The following is a 21,369-nucleotide window of genomic DNA, read 5'->3' as shown; positions in this document are numbered from 1 at the left end:
CTAGGCTTTTTACCAGACAAGAAACAGGAAGTGGGCTGTATAAGGTATTTACTGGCAGAAAAAAAAAAATGTTTTACTATCCAAAGTTAAAACAACAAGGGCAGAAGATTTATTAGATGGAAAGATGAAAAAAATGACTGAAGTTCCACTTTAAGTGAACAAGCCGAAGTTAGAAGTGGATTGTTTACTATGCACAGCTACACCAGATTCGGTGTGCTCCAGTTTTTTTAAATCTCCCCCACAAACTTAGTGGATGGCCTTTTATAATTTGTCAAATATTTAAATAACTTTACCAATACATCAACAGAAATAGATATGTATATTGATACAAAAAATTCAAATTTCTCTTAAAAAAAAAAAAATTGCATGGATCTTTTAAATTGAAATGTTGTTACATGTACAATTACAGTACCGAATATAAAAATTGTCAGCATGGACATGAATAAAAAGCACTATTAAAAGGTGGAACTTCTTCAGTCCATTAACATTTTTTTTTTTTATGTCCCCATTTGAAATATTTTCCATCACTTTCTGTCTTTAAAGGAGGTGTGGGGGATAAACTCCCTAGTGAGGACACAGATGAGAATAAAAAGCAGAAATTTAGAACCCCATGAAAGAAATATCTAGGTTCTTGCTAACCTCTCTTGAACTCTGGGTATAAAATTTTTAATATATCTCCGATTTCATATTTTTTACTTACACATGCAGTGTGGCCTTGTATGTTTTTCCTGTAACGAGCATATAAAATCACTTTTTTTATCATCCTGTGGAAGCACTGCTGCACTATTGGCCTTGGAGCTGACCCAACGTTTCTGGAGTTCAGCTTTAAGCCTGAATGATTATAGAGGTAGGTAATGTTTACTTTCCTTTGCTATACACAGAATGGCAAATAAGTTAAAGGTGAACTTGGAGCTTCCTATACGTCCATTGTTAAAAAATAAAAAAGTAAATGAATGGCTTTTGCTAAATGTAAAATCATAATTGCCGATGTAATAATGGCAACAGCTAGTTTCTGACACCAAGCAGCTATCGTTCAGTAAATGAGTGAAGCTGAGAGTCCTTAATAGCTACAATTGTGATAATTACAATACATAGAGTATTTTGCATATTTATGGGCGAGAATGAGTCTTCTCAAGATTTTCAAACAGAGACCTAAATTGTCCACTTTCTGCTACAGTAGAATACACAGCATCATGGAATAAGGTGTTGCATGCTTTTATTCCACAGTTCTAAAAGCGCACTTACCGGCGCACAAATCGATTGCAAAGTGGGAATGCAGGCTTCCATTTAAATGTTTCCCAACCACATAAGTGTCATTTCACTCTGCAAATACTTTCTTTGTGTCAGAAATGCTTCCATTCAGGCAGTGACAGTGTCCGGAAGATATTGATTTTTACAGATGTAGACTTCAGTGTTGTGTAGGCTCGGAAGCGTATTGTGTAACAAAGAATGGCCCATTTACTTACATATAAGAGCTTCCCTAGGAAACATCTCTTCCTGAACCTTCAGCTTGTGGTTCAAAGACTTAAATACATCCTCTTACAGTCAGAAATTAAGTTAGTGTGAATGGACCAAAATGGCAAAGGATGCAGGTGCTAAAAATAATATTTCTGTCCAAAGGTTGGGCTCTATAGATTGATACAGCTGCACAAAGAACACATTTATTTGATATATTTCATGGGAACAGGGACCTTGTTGGAAAAGGCTTTGATGCACATAACTGAAATTCAAAGCCCAATTTTTAGGTGTTTTTAACACACTGGAACAAACATACTCCGTGCCGTAGCGGCAGTCTTTTGTGGCCTATTATATGTACATCCACTATCTGCTGCAGTTAGAAACTCTACAGAAGCACAGGATGGAAAGGATAATCCCACATCTCATCTGTTACTATTATATCTATCAATTAAAACACTACTCAACTTCCATGATGGCCAGGGCAACATCTCAAGTCTTTTGCACTGCACGCATTGTGCTGCACTGAGGGTAAAATGCATTTATTGGGTGTGTAGTATGGATGTTGGGTTATTTATAGAAATGACTGGGCATACACCCCATAGCACATACAACATATGTTGTTTCACCATATGTCGACGAGCAATAAAATCCCTGTAATGCTCAGGGAAAACAGTGTAAATGGACCCTAAAAATTATAGAAAGAAAACTGTCAGGATTTACCAATCTGATGCTGCCTCTGCCACACAGAGCCTTCTGCAGCCCAAAGTCACTATTTACATAAGAATAGGCACACCCTGCAGATGACACCAAGCTATGCAGTGGAATAATGTCCTTACAGGATGTCTCCAACTTACAAGCCAACCTCAAAGCACTGTTTAATTGGGCAACTAGGTGGCAAATGTTGTTAAATGTAAAGTTATGCACTTGGGGGCTAAGAATATGCCATGCATCATACATAGTAGGGGGAGCACAACTGGGGGAATCCATATTGGAGAAGAATCTGGAGGTTTTGGTAGATCATAAGCTTAATAATAGCATGCAATGCCAAGCTGCGGTTTCCAAAGCGAGCAAAATCCTTTCTTGTATTAAGAGATGTATAAACTCTAGAAAGAGAAATATAATTTTGCCCCTGTACAAATTATTAGTAATACCTCATCTGGAATATGCAGTTCAGTTTTTGGCACCAGTTCTCAAAAAGGATATCAGGGAACTGGAGAACGTGCAGAGAGGTGCAACCAAACTGATAAGAGGAATGGAGAAGCTCAGCTATGAGGAAAGATTAGAGGAACTGAGTTTATTCTCTCTTGAGAAGAGGAAATTAAGGGGGATGTGATCAGCATGTACAAATACATAAGGGGTCCATATGAACTTGGTGTTGAATTATTCACTTTAGGGTCATTACAGAGGACAAGGGGGTGCTCTATACGTCTAAAAAGTGGAAGTTTGGAGATGGAAAAGTGTTTTCATCTCCAAATACGGAAAGGTTTCTTTAAAGTAAGAGCTGTGAAAATGTGGAATAGACTCCCTCAAGATCTGTTTCTGGCCAGCTCAGTAGATTGCTTTAAAAAAGGACTGGATTCTTTCCTAAATGTAGATAATATAACTGGGTACTAATATTTATAGATAAAGTTGATCCAAGGAATATCTGATTGCATCTCGGGGGAACAGGAAGGATTTTTTTTTCCCCTGCTGTAGCAAATTGGATCATGCTTTGCTGGGGTTCAACTGTGGCTATAGGATTGGGTATATGGGATTGTATGATTTTTTTTTCTCTTTTATTGGTTGAACTAGATGGACTTTTTTCAACCTGACTAACTACGTAACTATCTAACACCCACCTAACACTCCTCCCAACATGATAATGCCAATCCCAGTATTGCAAGATCGGGAGGGGTCTGCTTTCCAATCACTACACAGAAATGAAGAAATCTTAGTGAAACTTAACACACTGCTGGAGGGACAAAAAGTTCCTATAAAATGTATGTAGAGAGAACTTACTGTTGCAGGTGTAGTAAGTGTGTTTTAAAATTCATACTTGACATGAATTAATAAACACGTCAACATTACCAAATCACATTAATATCCTAAGTAAAAAGCTTCCAACGTAGGCTAAATCATTGTGGTCGCTGGCTATCAGGGGCACAAAAAGTAATTCATGTTATATTAGAGACTACAGAGGGTCTTATTGATTTCGGTCAAACAGAAGCTGTACAGCAGACTTGCAGTGAGATGAAAGGGTCTGCATAAAGTACAGCTTGAAAGTGCAATGAGCAAATCTGGCAGCCCCAGAAACATACAAACTGTGCATTTAAACAGAGTTTTAGAAACAATACCACACCACGATACGAGCATTCAGTGTTACTAAAGGTTATTTTTTTTAAATTAAAATAAGCATGTCATACTCACGGGCTCTGTGCAATGGTATTGCACAGAGCAACCTCAATTGCTCCTTTTCTGGGGTCCCCCACCAATGATCTTGGCTTCATCTCTTTTTTATATGCCCTGGGCTTAGCCCCACCCCTGCTTCCTCCTTACTGCATTTGATTGACAGCAGCAGGAGCATGAATGGCTGCTGCTCGAGCCCCTATGTGAAGAGGAGGAGACGGGAGAAGAGATGCAGCCATGCACAGCACTGGATCTCTTCACCCCTCTCTTCCTCTTTACATAGAAAGGGGAGGACAGAAAAATACAAAACTTTTTTTTACCTTAATGCAGGGAATGAATTAGAGTAATAAATGTTTTGGCTTTAGAACCACTTTTAATCAAAGCTGAATTCCTTGCTATGATCCAATAATCCTCGCTATCATCCAAGTCCTGTGCCAAGTGGGTTGCTCATTCAAAATGGGCACCATTCAGAGAATGCCTGGGATTTTTCCTTATGAATACATAGCACTCTGTGATTGGATGAGGTGGAGGGGTGGGAAGGGGCGCTGACATCACAATGTTCACCTCATCCAATCAGAAAATGCCTTGTATGCACTGAGAAAACACAAGGAGTTCGCTGAATGGCACCTGTGCTGAGCAAGTGACCCCTGTGTTTACTACAGTGAGGATCGCGGTAGTAGCGCCAGAAATATGGCATGTATCCTGGGAATAATTTAAAAACAGGTGCAGGGGAAAATGTGCTGGCAAAAAAAACACTGGATATGTGCTTTAGGATCAACAAAGTGTGCATACATATTTAAACCATTAGAAAGAAGAAACTTTGATCAACCATGGAGCTCCTTTAAGATTAAACTACTCATAACACAAGGCAGAGAGGAATCTAAAACACAAACCCAGCTCTAAAAGAACACTTATTTATACAGGTTTGCTTGAAATGTTCCAGCCTAGGCACAATTGTATTACAGTCTCACTTTTATATACAAACTGTTGACATTACTTACCCTGAGCCTGGCACTGCCCTGAGCGCACCTTTATTAGTTCTATCCCTTTGATGGCTCCAGTCCTGGTCATTACACACTCGTTATCATAAGTCACCCCATCGTCGGCACAAACCGGTTCCTTGCGGGATGGGCAGTTCTCGGGTCGGGGAAGCATGTCCAATTTTCGTGTGCGTGAGTTCACTCGGCATACTCTGTTCATATCATTTAGGGCGCTCTTGCAAGGGTCTTTCAACAGACAAGGCAAATGAGGGCAGTCATTAGAAAAGTGCTCTCTACTACAAACACAGTCAGTTTGGTGTTATATCAGGCAATATATTTTTGTATTAATAAGGCAAAGGCAACTAGCACTATATAACCTCTGACAGCTAACCATTGCACTAAATAATGCTTCTCACATATATTATAGAGAACGGGCTTAAATATTGGTACCTCATCTAAAATAGATTAAAAAACAAGCAGCCAAAGCTTACGAACTTTAACGGTACCAGAGAAGGACTAAACCACATTACATTTACATAAAAGGTATTTTATTACAAAACAATTAAATATAAAAGTGTAGAGCTAATGCTGTTAAAAACATCATCATTGTTGGATAGGCTAGTACATATATACTCCACATATTGTTTCTTTGTAAAGATGGCCAGGAGGTCGACGCGTTTCACAAACAGCTTCCTCAGGACCTGTTTTTAAGAGCATTTTATATGTAATTGTTTTGTAATAAAATACCTTTTATGTGAATTTAATGTGGTTTAGTCCTTCTCTGGTACCATTAAAGTCCGTAAGCTTTGATTGTTTCTTTTTTACTCTAATGGTTCTCACATGTCGGTTACACATATGAGTTGTGGCAGAGGCAACCAGAACCACTAGAAGAAACTGTAGCAGTTGCTTAGGACAACAAATTAGATTGCAGCTGTTTCTCCAGCGCAGGATAAAAGTAAGAGATAGCGTCTGAGTGTGGAATTGTATTTACCATAAAGACCTGTACACATGGGCCGATGTCAGGTGGTATCAACCGGTTCAATAGAAACTGGCCGACATTCAGCCCATGTGTATGGCAGCTGGTCTGGCTTTTACCGAAGGGGCATGACCGAAAAAGGTCTGTTCATCCACAACCGATCAGCGCTCTCATCCCTTGTCAGAACACAATTGCTCAGTGGGTGAGATTGCTGTACTAACATCAGATAGGTAGTACAGCGGCTCCTCCTGAGCTCTTCGTTTTTTTTTCATTCAGCCCGCTGGGTTAAACAAAAAAAACAAAAAAATGCTAGTGTGTACCAGAATAAAAATACTTGTGGAGCTATGCCTAGGGCAGTTAAAACAAAATGTGAAAAATTGGTAAGTAGAGAATATCATTATTAGAGTGTACATAGCTTTAATAGGCAAATCTTTATTTTAGTAAAATAAATATTTTAGTAAAAACAATATTTTCAGGAACAAATAAATATAAAAGCAACACACACTGCAAAAAAAGCATGTTATTAATTTAATTATATGGGTACAACACAACTCTACCCATCCGAACTGAAGTAAACCATACAGCATATTGGAATAACTGTCTTGGGGGAATATAAGGGGGAAAGCATTAAATGAGATACAGTGATTTTGCTTGGAGCAGACACTCAGCTATTCCCAACAGAAATCCATCACCTGTAAGCAATTTGCCAATTATTTTTTCCTCTTATTAGACTCTTCAGACGTTTAGGCTTATAATGTTGAACAAAGAAAGGCTGTTTATTATATTATATACAAGTTCACTTGTTGGCAAAATAGGTTATTTGCCATTGCCCCCAAGCTTCCACTAGCTAAACTCTCCCCAGAGCTTGCATAAATTGCATATTATTATTGAGTTTGATAATTGCTCAATATTTATTATTATTTATAACGGCAATACTACCTAGTTTTTAATGAAGCTGGGGATTTTGGGAACCCATTTATTTGGTTGCCCTGGGTTCTCTTCCACATAATCCTGTAAATTATGCTACCATTATGAATCGCAGTTCTTAAAGGAAGCAATATAGAATGGGCTGATGTTCGGAACTATTGGAAAGGGAAAAGGGAAATTAGGCATGTTTCATATCAACCAGAATGAATTTTCTAACTTGCTCTAGAAACCTTATAGCTGGAACATCATTATTTGCTACAGTACATGCAACATTTTCTTTCTGTTCCCAAACCCACCCTAAATCTGTACGTAAGTAGAAAACACTTTGAACTTTTAACCAACCTTGTCTTATCAAACAGAAACAGCTGGAAGATTTGAAACTGTCAGCTAGTTATATCTATTGATGGCAAAACCAAAGCACAATTGCCGCGTAGTACGTACCACATGAGCCCTCAAACTTTTTGTAGAGGTTCTCCTGGTTATCGCAGGCTTGCTTGTTGAGGGTGCACTCATTTCGATAATCTTTGCCATCGCTACCACACACAATATTTTCAGGTATACCAGCACAGGTTGTTGGGCAGACACATTTTGCAGTTTGTCCATCTGTTGAGCGCACACAGGTGCTTCCATAACTGCAGGACACAGATGAGCAAGGATCTCGAGAACCTATAAAGGAAGACAAAGTAACAATATTTTATTTTAACTAACCTGTGTAAACCTTTTAGATGTGTATCTGTTTGCATTCCTAATATGTGTAAGCAAGGTAAGTGAAATGCATAAAGTGGGAAGATGAAGCCTCTGTACATAGAAAACAAAAATTTTCAAGAATATATACAACCATGGTCATATTTGGACATGACTAGGCTTGGACTGCAGATCTTTGCCATTTCTGAATTCATAGCCTCCCATTTTTTTTAAAGCTTTCTTCTAAAAACTGCCTTGCAAAAACATTTTTGATATGCATTAGCTGCAATATTTTAAGTATGCAAATGACCCCGGGCTTGCTGAAAGCCGAAGTTCATCTGAGTAGCATACAAATGAACAGCAAAGATAAGGTGTGACGCCATGCAAGATCTTCCAAAGTGAAACAAGTACTAAAGTCATTACAAAAATGTACAGTTGTGCTCATGAGTTCACATACCCTGGCAGAATTAATGATTTCTTGGCCATTTTTCAGAGAATATGAATAACACAAAAACTTTTCTTTCACTCATGGATAGTGTTTGGCTGAAGCCATTTATTATTAATCAACTGTGTTTACTCTTTTTAAATCATAATCACAACAGAAACTACCCAAATGACCCTGATCAAAAGTTTACATACCCCAGTTCTTAGTATATTGCCCCCTTTAACATCAATGACAGCTTGAAGTCTTTTGTGGTATTCGTGGATGAGGCTCTTTATCTTCTCAGATGGTAAAGCTGCCCATTCCTCTTGGAAAAAAAGCCTCCAGTTCCTGTAAATTCTTGGGCTGTCTTGCATGAACTGTACGTTTGAGATCTCCCCAGAGTGGCTCAATGATATTGAGGTCAGGAGACTGAGATGGGCACTCCAGAACCTTCACTTTATTCTGCTGTAGCCAATGACAGGTCGACTTGGCCTTTTGTTTTGGATCATTGTCGTGTTGGAATGTTCAAGTACGTCCCATGCGTAGCTTCCTAGCTGATGAATGCAAATGTTCCTCCAATATTTTTTGATAATATACTGCATTCATCTTGCCATCAATTTTGACGAAATTTCCTGTGCCTTTGTAGCTCACACTTCCCAAAAACATCAGCGATCCACCTCCGTGTTTTACAGTAGGAATGGTGTACCTTTCATCATAGGCCTTGTTGAGATCAATTTTGGTTTCACCACTCCAAATGACTTTGTGCCAGAAGGCTTGTCTCTGTGCTATTTGGCGTATTGTAAGCGGGATACTTTGTGGCATTTGCGTAGTAATGGCTCTCTCCTGGCGACTCGACCATGCAGCCCATCTTTCTTCAAGTGCTTCCTTATTGTGGATCTTGAAACAGCCACACCATGTGTTTTCAGAGAGTCCTGTATTTCACCTGAACTTATTTGTGTTTTTTCTTTGCATCCCAAACAATTTTCCCAGCAGTTGTGGCTGAAATTTTAGTTGGTCTACCTGACCGTGATTTGGTTTCAACAGAATCCCTCATTTTCCACTTCTTGATGAGAGTTTGAACACTGCTGATTGCCATTCTCAATTCCTTGGATATCTTTTTATACCCCTTTCCTGTTTTATACAGTTCAACTACCTTTTCCTGCAGATCCTTTAACAATTCTTTTGCTTTCCCCATGACTCAGAATCCAGAAACTTCAGTGCAGCACTGGATGAAAGATGCAAGGGTCTGTCAGGAGTCCAGAAACTCACTGACCTTTTACACACACACTAATTACAAGCAAACAGATCACAGTTGAAGATGGTTACCTTTAATAGCCATTCAAACCCCTTTGTGTCAACTTGTTTGCATGTTATCAGGCCAAAATCACCAGGGTATGTAAACTTTTGATCAGGGTCCAGAAAAATGGCCAAGAAATCATAAATTCTGCCAGGGTAATGAAAACCTATGAGCACAACTGTATGTGTACATTCTGTGAACGTTAACCAGACTGCACAATCCTACATCCTCCTTTTATTTTTTTTAAAAAAAACTTTATTTCAAACACCCTAGAGCGGCAATTCCACATGGAAGAATCTTATTAAAAGATATACTCCAGTAAAAACTGAACTTTAAACCTTGATATAAAAATACACTGCATACCAGATCAGTAGTTCAGTTTTTCATCTATACATTGCTATAGTGCTCCATTTTCTCTACCCCCGTTGTCCATGATCCTAGAACACACCTGCAGGAGATATGGGAAAACACTAGAGATGGGCTCGGGCGTGTTTGAAATCCCTCATGCTAAGATTTATTCCTGCCACTCTACATCACACAGGGGCCTCTCCAGAATTCACCTTGGTCTTTGCAATGAGGAAATGCTAGCTTTTATTGCTGATGCTCAGTATGAACTGAGGACAGTCTCTGACCACTCGCCATACTGGGCCATGTAACTACCGCTGGCCCCAGCAAGAGGAAACAATGGAAAATAAATCCATTCTGGCTCTCCTTATTTCCTACACCAGACCCAGTAATTACCGCTCTTTCAGATTTTATCACCATTAATAAAAACACAGCATCCTCAGGTATGTGCTGAGACGCCCTTAAGGCCTTTCTCAGAGGCCAGTTCATCCAAACAATTTCCTCCATAAAGACTAAGACAAAGGCCTGGGAGCTATCTGTCCTACAGGAACTTAGAGAGGCGGAGTCAGGGTTCACTACAAACCCAACTGACCATACCGAACGGAGTTGGTCGGAAGCACAAAAGCTGGCCAACCACATGACAATATCGAGAGCAGAAAACAAACGTTTCTTTTTGCAACAAAAATAATATGAGGAGGGGGAGAACACCGGACACATGCTGGACATGATGCCCAAGTCTGGTAGAAGTCCCTCCTTCATAGCGGCTGTCCAGGACACTTCAGGCCAGGTGGTGACTACTCACCCAGGGGTTATGGCGACATTCCTAGAATTCTATGTAGAAGTGTACTCCTGCAAGGTCTCCTTCGCTCCCACAGATATCCGGGACTTCCTCTCCGGGTGCACTCTGCCGTGCCTCGATCGGTCTGATAGGGACATGTTAAATGCCTCCCTTACAACCGACGAATTACTGGAGGCTCTGGCCCTCTCCCCTCCTGGTAAATCTCCGGGGGCAGACGGGCTGCCGGCAGAGGTTTACAAAAAATATGCTGACACCTTGCTACCACAATTAAAGTAGACCTTAACGGAGGCCCTATGATGGAGGCTACTATAATTCTAATACCCAAGCCAGGTAAAGATCCCCTCCTCCCAGACTCCTACAGGCCCATCTCCCTGCTAACGACAGACGTGAAACTTCTGGCCAGAGCATTGGCCACTCGTCTAGCGTCTGTCATACAAAAGCTCATTCACAGGGATCAGTCAGAGTTCATTCCCCCCAGATCCACGGCACTAAACATAAGACGTTTGTTCCTCAATCTGCAGGTTCCAGTAGACAACCCTGGTAATAGGGCAGTACTATCCCTTGATGCTGCCAAAGCTTTCGACAGCGTCGAGTGCCCATACTTATGGGAGGTCCTGGAAAGGTTTGGATTGGGGAACAACTTCATTAGATGGGTCCAGCTGCTCTACACTAACCCCATGGCCAGATTACAAATTAATGGTGATCTCTCTGACCCTTTCCGTCTTCAAAGAGGCACGAGGCAGGGATGTCCATTGTCGCCCCTGTTGTTTGCTTTAGCCCTGGAACCATTGGCGGAGACGGTGAGAGCATCACCATTGATATCCGGATTTGTGAGAGGCCCTAAGGCTGATAAAATATCGTTATATGCAGATGACAATATCCTATATTTAGGAGATACATCCACCTCACTGCAAAACAAGCCAAATGCAGTCCTTGGTGCAAGCTACCCATATCAATCACTGGCAGGGCCAATCTTGTAAAGATGTTGTGGGCACCTCAGTTATTATACGGACTGCATAACTTCCCGCAATGGATCCCACGTAGATGGTTTACATGCATTGACACTATATTTAGAAGCCTCCTCTGGAAAAAAAAAGATTGCTAGAATCAAACTCTCCACACTACAGTATAGTAAGGACCAGGGGAGCCTGGCAGTCCCCAACATGAGAATTTATTTTCTAGCCTAACAGCTTCAGCATCTGGGTGGCTGGGGAGAGGTAGATATCACGGACCCTATCCACAGCTTACTATTTCCTGGTGCACAGGGCCTCCCTGCCGCCTCACATCTTGAGGCAGATCTCCCCCAGCTCCCTAAATCTATGTATAACATACACTTACTATCCAAAATATGAGTCCTCATCAAACACAGTCTGGGCATGATGGGCATCACGGTCCACACCCCACTGTGGCACAACCCTTGCTGCACGGAACTGCAGAAACTAGACGGGTTTCAGTCCTGGGAGGCTAAGGACATTCAATACATAGCGCAACTCTATAACCAGACCATCCTTAAATCCTTCACTAACTTACAGGAGGAGTTCGGCCTACCAAAACACAACTTTTGTAGATACCTCCAACTTCGCCATGCTTTACAATCGCAGACATGGCTGTCCAGGCTGGAACGCACGGAACACCCGTTAATGACTGACATACTTAACGCACAGAATAAAAAAGGCATGATCTCGCAGATATATATCACACTCTTATCAAGGACACAGGATGCAGCCAAACTACCGTGCAGACATAGGTGGGAACAAGACCTAGGAGAGATTGAGGGCGAAGACTGGGAACTATGTTTACAGTCTTTGCCAACAGTATCGGTGTCGCCATTGTATAGGCTCTACCAGCTATTCATCCTACACAGAACTCACTGCACCTCAGTGTTGCTTCACAGATGGGGCAGGAGGAAGTCCCCTCTGTGCCCCAGATGTGGGGGGGGGCGATGGAGACCTCAAACACTTGCTTTGGCGTTGCCCCAAACTCTTCAGATATTGGAGGTCTGTAACTAATACCATATCATCTGTCTATCAAGCCACTGTATCGCTATACCCGGTCACCTGCTTGTTAGGTGCAGTTGATGAGGAATTCTTTACCCCTCCAACAAATATGGCTGTTTTAAGATTATTGTATATTGCCCGCAAACAGATAGCTCATTTATGGCTATCACCGCACATCCCAACAACGAAACAGTGGATCGAGCAGGTAAACAACGCTCTAATTAAAGAAAAGTTGACGTATCAACACAGAAACTTAGTTAACCAATTCTATAAAATATGGCAGCCTTGGCTGAACACCCCAGGTCTGGTACCACCCCAGCTAGTTCTCGATCGACTCCTTCAAATGTAAGTCCCCAGATCCCTAAAACAATTGCTCATCACTTTCACCATATTACGATCAGTTTAAGGTTTTGAGTCTGATCATGGGACAATTGATCATTCTAAGTATCCCCTCTTTTACTGATCGACCAGCAGTATCCACCGCTGCAACCCAATATTGTCTTGGTTGTGCTAGGAGGCTTCAGTTGGTTTGCCTTCCCGTTGGAAGTTAGTTCAATCTCAGTACCCTAGTGTATATGACTACCAGTGTGTCACTTAATCTGTTATCCGCTTATCAATGGAATGTACGGTGCTAAAAACAAGGAATGGGTTCATTGGTCATAGATATTTTAACAGAAACGCCATATCCTGGGATTACGTGCCTTATATCACCATCTGTATGCTATACTGTTATTGTTGTACACCCTAAAGAGATGCTCCTATGTATGTGTTCTTATTGTACCTCTGATTTTGTGACACAGTAAAAACCTTTCTGATAAAAAAAAAAAAAAGGAAACCTGCACTGAGACAAGAATGAATGAATGAATGAATGAATGAATGAATGATTTGTATAGCGCTGTAAATGCGAACTGAATCGCCTCAAGGCTACAGTATAGCAGTGGCAACTGTTAGTTGCACAGGTTAAGATTTCTGATACAGGTCAGCACTGGATAGAGTGATAGCCACGCACCTAGTCATTTTGTAAGAGGCCAGTAATGCAAGATTACTTTATTTCTCTCAATACGGGTTTCCTATAATGAACACCAGGTCATTGGAAAAGAACAAGGGCTGTAATTTCTGGCCTAATTGTAAAAATGCCATTTACTTGGCTGTGTATTTTTAGCCACAGACCTCAAACAAGCATTTTGCAAATGAGTTTCAGAAAAGTAGTGAAATGTTTTCAATCTCAAAATTTCCAGGACCAAAAGCCAAAACGCCAAACTGACAGCAAGGGAACTAGTATTTTTAAAATAAGAGGTCAACAATGGCAGCCAACATATTCTTTCATGACAGATTTACATTAAAGTGGAACTGTACTCACCAGTTCTTTCACCAATGTCTCTCAGTACTCTAATGGCACCACCAGCTTCCCCAACAGTCTTCCAGGTCCCTCACGGCTAATCTCTCATTAAGCCGTAGTTTCTTCCTGTCTCGTCTAATTCGAGAACACCTTGTATTAATTTAAAAAAATACAAGGTGTTCTGTGAATGGTAACAGTGCAGAGAGATCAACCTTGTGAGGTCAGTGTACAGAGGAGGAGGTGCTTGGCACAGGACCAACACTATTTTAAAAATTGCTAGGAAAGAGGGGAGGGTTCTTTTTTTAGCAGATGAGACATGCAAAGTCTCTTCAGCTAAAAAGCACTATCACATAAAAGTTCTGGAAAAAAATAAAAGCCTAAAAGATCCACTTTAATAGTGACCAGGCAGGTACTTCCTGGATTCAGAAGGACATATTAAAAGTGCGTGCCCTGTGATTGCTGTGTCCATCAGACACAACAGATCACAGATCAGGGGCCTCTGAACATGGTATTCCTGGGGGCAGCCAAATACCAGTAGGCTTGGCTTATAGGAATGGGGACTGCTATAGGTCATGCTACACTAAGCTATATTTCCTGACCACTTGTACAGAGCGACCATTAAAGAACACTGTTTTTGATACAATTGGTTGATTTGTGTGATATAAAGAATACAATGTCTAGTACATAAACATTCCAAACATTGAAAAAGTCTCACACATGTGGCATCGCTTTACTTGGGAGGGGTAGCAGAATGTGTTTTGGGGTATAATTTTAAATATGCCCATGCTGTGTATGAAAAATATCATAATAAATTTAAAGCTTTGAGTAAACAAAATAATTTTTATTTTCTTGCTATATTTTTTCAAAAACTTGTGGCAAAAAATTGAAGTCTTCAAAAGACTCATCATGCCTCTTAGAAAATACCTTGTGGTGTTTACTCTCCAAAATGTGGTCACTTTGTGGGTGTTTCCACTCTCCCGGTGCTCCAGGGCCTCCAAAAATTCAATAGCTAGTCAGGAAATTAGATGTGTAATTTATGCACCTAGAATGTCTGAAGGTACTCCTTGGATTTTGGGCCCTTCTGTGTTGCTAGGCTGTGAAAAAGGTTACACACATGTGGTATCAACATACGAATAAGGAATAATGGAATGTATTTTGGGGTGTCATTCTAAGTATGCCCCTGCTGTGTGTTAGAAATATTTTATTAACTGACAACTTGGTATAAAAAAAAGTACATTTTAATTTTCTTTGGGCATTTTATAAAAGCTTATGGCAAAAAATGACAGTTTCCAAAGGCTCTCTATGCCTTTCAGAATGATGGGTAGCCAGGAAATTAGATGTGTAATTTATGCTCCTTGAAAGTCAAAAGGTGCGCTCTAGATTTTGTACCCCTCTATGTGTTTAGGCTGTGAAAACAGTCTTACACATGTGGTAATCCCCATACTTGGGAGGAGTAGCAGAATGTGTTTCCGGCTTTAATGGTAAGTAGTCCTGTGCTGTGTGTGAGCAATACATTATTGAAATGACAACTTTGTGAAAAAACTGGAAAAATTGCCTGCACTGGAAGGGGGTGAAATAGTCTGGTCTTGAAGTGGTCAAGTTACTGAACAATACCATCTCTGTGGTGGCACTGTACTGCCCACTACTCTCATGACATGTGTTCATTAGGTTTCTGAACAAGATCATTGCTGTGATGTTGGAAGATCAGCTTTAAATACATTCCACATTGAAAAGGTTATGTCAATTAAACTCACTGAATTCACTACTAAAGAAATAAATAAAGATAGGTCTACTTCAATGTAATGAACTATTGCATGCTAATAAAAAAGAAGGATGTATATAGCTTATGGAATTCATTTTCTATTAATGTTAATGGCACGCCTTTTTGTAAACCAAACAATCAATTTAGAATTACAGGCATGCATTGGAATGATGTATAGAAAAAAAAAATCCATTCTATATTCCCTTGCCGCCAGGGCTTTGAGGGATCATGATCGCCTAGATTTAGATACACCAACTCTCTGGTTTTTGCACATACACCAGTTAATAAACACTTCTCATTCAAAGGGAGGATGCTAGAAGCACGCAGCATGGCCTCATTCACAGCAGTTACCTCCAGGCTGGCTCCACATGTAAGAGAGAGAGGGCATCGTGGAGAGCAGAAACAAGCCTCAGCAACGTGAAAGAAAAAGGTCAAGTTAATTTAGTTGGAGAGAAAGGGGACTGGGTCTCGTTTACACAGCGTCCAACTCCTAGCAGCAGCGTGCAGCCTGACAACGCAGTTCTATTAGCATCACTGAAAAGGAGCCAGGCTCGTAGGGAGATGCAGCAGGGTGCAGGGAATTAAGGCCTGGCCTTGACCTCATGATCTATAAAATCTCCTATTACCTTTTTACTGTTGTGGAAAAGGCGCATCAATAAGTAATTCACTGGCTGAAAACAAAGGCCAAATGTGTGAAGGCTGGCTAGATTATTAGGTCATCTGGGTCCATTAATAAGCCAAAATTAGCATATTATTTCCTATTTTTAACAGTTCATTTTCTGTGCTAAATAGATAATAGAGAGATATTTACGCAGGAGACCACAGACTGCTCCATTTCAAGCCTAGCTGCAAGGTCATCTGTTGGCAGTACAGGCCAACCGGGCACTAAATGTGGTTGAAGCATCTTTGAGTGGAAGTGTAAAAATGGAAGGATTAACGCTGTTTACCTGGTTAGGGATTTGTGTTGAAGACAGTTAGTGCATAATGCATCTCCTCTGGAGCTCTAAAGGGAAAGTGTAAGCTGCATTTTATAGATCTTTCCATTTTTTTTTTTTGGACTGCAACGGAAATTTAAGAACGCACAAGAAACAACCAGTTTGCTGAATATGTAATCAAGGAAAAAGGAGTATGCGTTATACATCAAAAATGGAGAGTGCATGGTAAAAAGGTTAAGCTACGTGTTATACATTTGCTCAGGGAGAAGCAAATGCCTATGTGCATTTTATCAGGCCTTGGAAAAAGCCAGGCACCTGACTGCTGTGCAGCAGCTTTGATGATGGTGCTGCATGGGCAATAAAGAGAAAGACTGCATATTATAGTATATGTATAGCCAGGGAGCCATATAACAGAGAGGAAAGAGGCCATTCATTATATATCCCATTAGAGGGACGTAAAAATAGGGAGAGAAAAGGCCCTGTACAGCACATCTAATCACAGAGCTGCACGGGCGGACTGGATAAGGCTTTTGCTTCAACAACTATAGAGTGTGTTTTTACACACCTACAGGGAATTTCATAGGCACAAATCCTGTGGCTGAAGATGCACAAATCATTGACGATGGAGGATGAAAATATGCAATAGTCTTTCTGAAGTTCTACTTCTACTATAGAAATCAGATGTAAGCGCTGGGCGGAAAGCCATTCCATGGCTTGTGCTTAGGGCAACAAGACTAGGGGCATGGTAGTACTGAAACTCGGAAATGTATTCACTATGAGAGTGTGAAACTGCATTAAAGGCACAAAGAGCTAGACACGCAACTGGCTGTTGTGGACAATGGATACACCATGGCTCCAATGTTTACTGCTTAAAAGTGACTTTCAGTATGGACCTTTTCAACTTTATCTTTAGTCCTCACTAAATGCTCAGGTACAACAGGGGGAACTGCATAAACCTTTTAAGACTCTGCAGCTTTGGTAACCCAATGCCATCATCATTATTTCTTCCGTCTCCTGACCAACAGTTTGTATTGTCCAGAGAGAACCAAGACACATGGGGGAATTTACTAAAACTGGAATGTGCAAAATCTGGTGCAGCTCTGCATAGAAACCAATCAGCTTGCAGGTTTTATTGTCAAAGCTCGGTTGAACAAGCTGAAGTTGGAAGCTGATTGGCTATCATACACAGCTGCACCAGATTTTGAGTGCTCCGGTTTTAGTAAATTTCCATCAATGACTCTATTAATGCATGCACAGCAATAATGTCACAAGTGTTACATGAAACTGCTATTGGTAGCAAGTGGAGCCTCATGAATGGACAGTATCATTCACACGTTAATAAGGTAACTGAAAATCTATATACATGCTTGGCTGAAAATCATCAAACTTACCACAAGGCCCTTTACTGATTACTTTAATTCTTCGCTGCTGGTTACACTGGGCACGTTCAAGTTCACACTCGTTACTGTAGGTGGAGTAGTCGGATCCGCAGACTGGTGCCACCACAGATGGGCAGGCATTTTTCTTGCAAACACAGGTTGCTTGAGATGGGTCTGTGCTGCTCTTCTCACAGGCCGCACCAAAGCCGCACAGCATTCCTCGACATGCTGAAATGAGAACAGAGAAACAAGAAAAAGGTAAGGCTGGGGTAAGAAGTTGCAACAATTGATTATCAGTCTAATGGTAATATGCATGACAGAAATAATGCTCAGGGCTGCGATAATCTGTCACTGAGCAATATAATTCATAGAATTTCAGAACATGTAGTAAACAAAATAGAAAAAATAACACAAGTCAGCAAAACATATATATATATATATATATATATATATATATATATATATATATATATATATATATATATATATATATATATATATATATATGGGGTTAGCAAAGAAATGCCCAAAGTGCAGTCTGAAGACTGTGATTGATGAAATGTGGCATTTGATTGGTTGCTGTGGATTTCTTATGTACAGTATATACATCATCACCACTCCTACTGTATATTGAATAACAAATGGATAAAAAAAAAATAGCAATTTATTAAAAATTAAATCATCAACCTTTGCCAAAGCCTGATGGCAATGAAAAGCATAGCTGCTCTTCTATGTGTAGTGAAAAAAAAACCAATAGTATTCTGTGATATACAGGAATATAATTAAGCACACACATTAACGCACACAGAATATTTTACATACGTAGGTTAGTAGCCAGGAGTCCAACTCAATCCATTCTATCTGACAACCTGCAGAGAGGTTCAGGACTTGGGGACAGTAGGTCATTCTATGGGAGTCATTAGTACGTTCCAGCCTAGGCTTCTATTGCCCCTAATTAACTGTGGCATTGTGTGACAGCAGAGCTGATCTACTGATGTCAGTCTACAGCAAGAGAAGCACTGTGTGTGGGAGAATTAATATAGATCTGTTTTCACACTAGTATTGCAAGTCTCACTGCGAAAAAAAAAAACCTGTGAGTTCATATACTGTCAGGACAACAATACAGTTAATGTTAACCTACCGCAAACCTGCACAATTCAACCAAGCATATATTGAAAATTATCTAAGCAGAGGTTGCCTTAAGAGAAAATTAGCGCATCTTGACTTCTGCTGTAAACGTTTAGCTGACCCCACCCTCTCCTTCCTCCTGGGCATAGCTATTGATCAGCGAGGCAGTTTACCACAAGTCCAAACAGATGGCACTAGAGGAGGGAGGTACAGGCCCAGCTCAACCTCAACATTTAGGTCCCATTAACACTAATGTAGCATGAAAACTCTTGGAAAATTGTGCTATTTTTTCTGCATACACAAAACATGCAAGCATTGCGCATCACGCTTGTGGTTCCATGTATTGTTAATGCCACCCCAAATACGCTTAGAAGTGCATTCTTTGACAAGTGGTACTAAAAAAAAAAAAGCACAGAAGGAGCGAAGTTAAAGAAGGTACATGAACAAAAATGTCTGTGTTTGTGGGGCACAGGGCAGCCCACTGAAGTGAAAGAGCTGTCCTACGCGCGAAGCGCATATGTGTGATGCCCCATACATAAGTGTGAGTGGGGGCTTAAAGGAAATGTCAAGGTGTAACAACCAATTAGGGATAAGCTCAGGCGTGCTCGGATCCTAGCCCAAACACACCTGTGGCTGAGGCATTCACTGCCCCGCAGCCACATGTATACAAGGGGCATGTATATGTGCAGTTTCAGGGCGGGGGAATGCCTTGGAGCTTATGATTGGCTCTTTGCAGTGACAGTTTCCTGGTTAGATAGCTTAGGTGGGTTAGGACTAGGATCCAAACACATCTAAGTTCATGCCTGCATGTAATGTCAGCTACCTTTATCGCTGGAAATCCTGAGAGTAATGTGCATTTTTCACTGAAGGAAACTTCCGCTTATGCATTTTTTCATTATAGGCTCAGCTGATTTTCCTGTTTGTGACAGGTTTACACTGAGACAAACTGCAAGATGGTTTTTACAGAATTCTAAAACCTGAATTATTGAGATCGCTGTGACATCTGTAAATATTGTCCATGTGAAAATGGTAATAAAGTCTTCAGGGAAATTGGGATATTGATCTCTCAAAGGTCAGCAGACCAGTGACTCTTTAGTTGATCACTGTCATGGGAAGGCAGAAGGAATAATGGACACAATCTGTCAGCCTGAAGATCATTCCATAAACATACATTATTGAATCACCCAACAATGTTTATGCCAATACAGCCAGATGTGGGGAACAAATCCAGAAACCTATGACACCAAAACCAGAGGAAACATACAGATTGGGAACATCTATACATTATAGACTATGAAGCTAATACACCCACCACCAGCCAAGGCTTCTCAAAAATAGCTGTGATCAGACAGCTTAGAAAACTCAAATTACTACTGTCTTTCCCCTGATAACATTGGAGACCACTTCTTGCTCTATGCTTTACAGTCCCTCAGATGCACATGCCCGAGTATGATTAAATTCTCATCTATGATCAGCTTTACATCTATGATGCCTTAAGTACAATTCTCATAAGAGATATACACAGCTAGTATTACTGAAGTAGCCCTCTGAAATTGCTGGTTGCCTGGCAACAATGTCCATGTCACTGGAACAAGTATAGAGTAAGGATGAGCTCATGTGTGTTCAGATTCTAGTCCAAACCCACCTAAGCAACCCTCCAGGAAGCTGTCACTGTACTGGGCCAATTGTAAGCGGCTGAGGAATTCTCCGCCCTGCAGCCACACACCTCTTGTATATGTGCATTGTGCAGCGGTAGGGTGAGGAATGATTTCAGCCTCTTATTTTGGCCCAGTAGAGTGACAGCTTCCTGGAGAGCTTGCTCAAAAAGTCTGGACTAGAATCTGAACATGCATGAGCTTATCCCTACTTGTTCCAGTGACACAGACATTATTGTATTGAAGGAATTACTTTAGTGTGACATTACTGGCTAGCCCAGTACAGGTGACAGCTCCTGGAGGGATCGCTCACGTGTGTTTGGACTAGGATCTGAAATGCTGTTTTTTCCTCTACTTCCAATTGTTGCATGCTTGTTCTTGGTCTGTAGCTCAGAAGTAGAGAACTCAGACCTATTCAGCCAAATATAATTTTTAAAGGGAAGCCAAAAGTGGCAAACCCTTATATTTCTTACATGACTGATACTATTTACGATGACCCTCCCGTTTAACATTTACGATAGAAACAATGTGATATTTACAGAAAATGCTCTTTAATATTGGTAACTGGTACCATCTGTATGAAATCTTATGAAGCCTTCTCCGACTGGTGACTCTATGCCACTTTTTGCAAACTATATTTGTAATTAATCATAGAATATCAGACCTTTATTTCCTTTTCCCTCAGATCAGCCATCCTGAGTTTCTAAGCCTCTCAGCGCCCAGGCTCCAGGTTAACAAGATGTGGTCTGCTTTCATCATGACAAGCAGGAGGTTTATTAAGACAGGCACTTGTTAGACTGGATCTCAATCAGCCTTAGAGTGGTGTCTATGAATGAGTGATCATCAAAGCCAGATGAGTTGGAGATACAAGTGCTTCTTGTGCAGTGGAAGGCACTGAT

General features: G+C 40.7%; 1 protein-coding gene across 9 annotated transcripts in view; it reads right to left on the bottom strand.

Annotated features, from left to right (window-relative positions):
• The window catches only part of AGRN (agrin), a 658,449-nt gene that overhangs the window by 202,550 nt on the left and 434,530 nt on the right, over window positions 1-21,369 (bottom strand). For all 9 annotated transcript variants that reach the window (XM_073603052.1, XM_073603056.1, XM_073603057.1 and 6 more), the window contains 3 exons: window positions 17,700-17,915; window positions 7,168-7,392; window positions 4,845-5,069 (listed from right to left, as the gene is read on the bottom strand). In XM_073603052.1, the coding sequence (XP_073459153.1) occupies window positions 4,845-5,069; window positions 7,168-7,392; window positions 17,700-17,915 (666 nt within the window). The remainder of the gene's footprint in view (window positions 1-4,844; window positions 5,070-7,167; window positions 7,393-17,699; window positions 17,916-21,369) is intronic.

The sequence above is a fragment of the Aquarana catesbeiana genome, linkage group LG10 (genome assembly GCF_042186555.1).
Source record: "Aquarana catesbeiana isolate 2022-GZ linkage group LG10, ASM4218655v1, whole genome shotgun sequence".
Lineage (NCBI taxonomy): Eukaryota > Metazoa > Chordata > Amphibia > Anura > Ranidae > Aquarana > Aquarana catesbeiana.
This window is presented reverse-complemented; position numbering and strand designations above follow the sequence as displayed.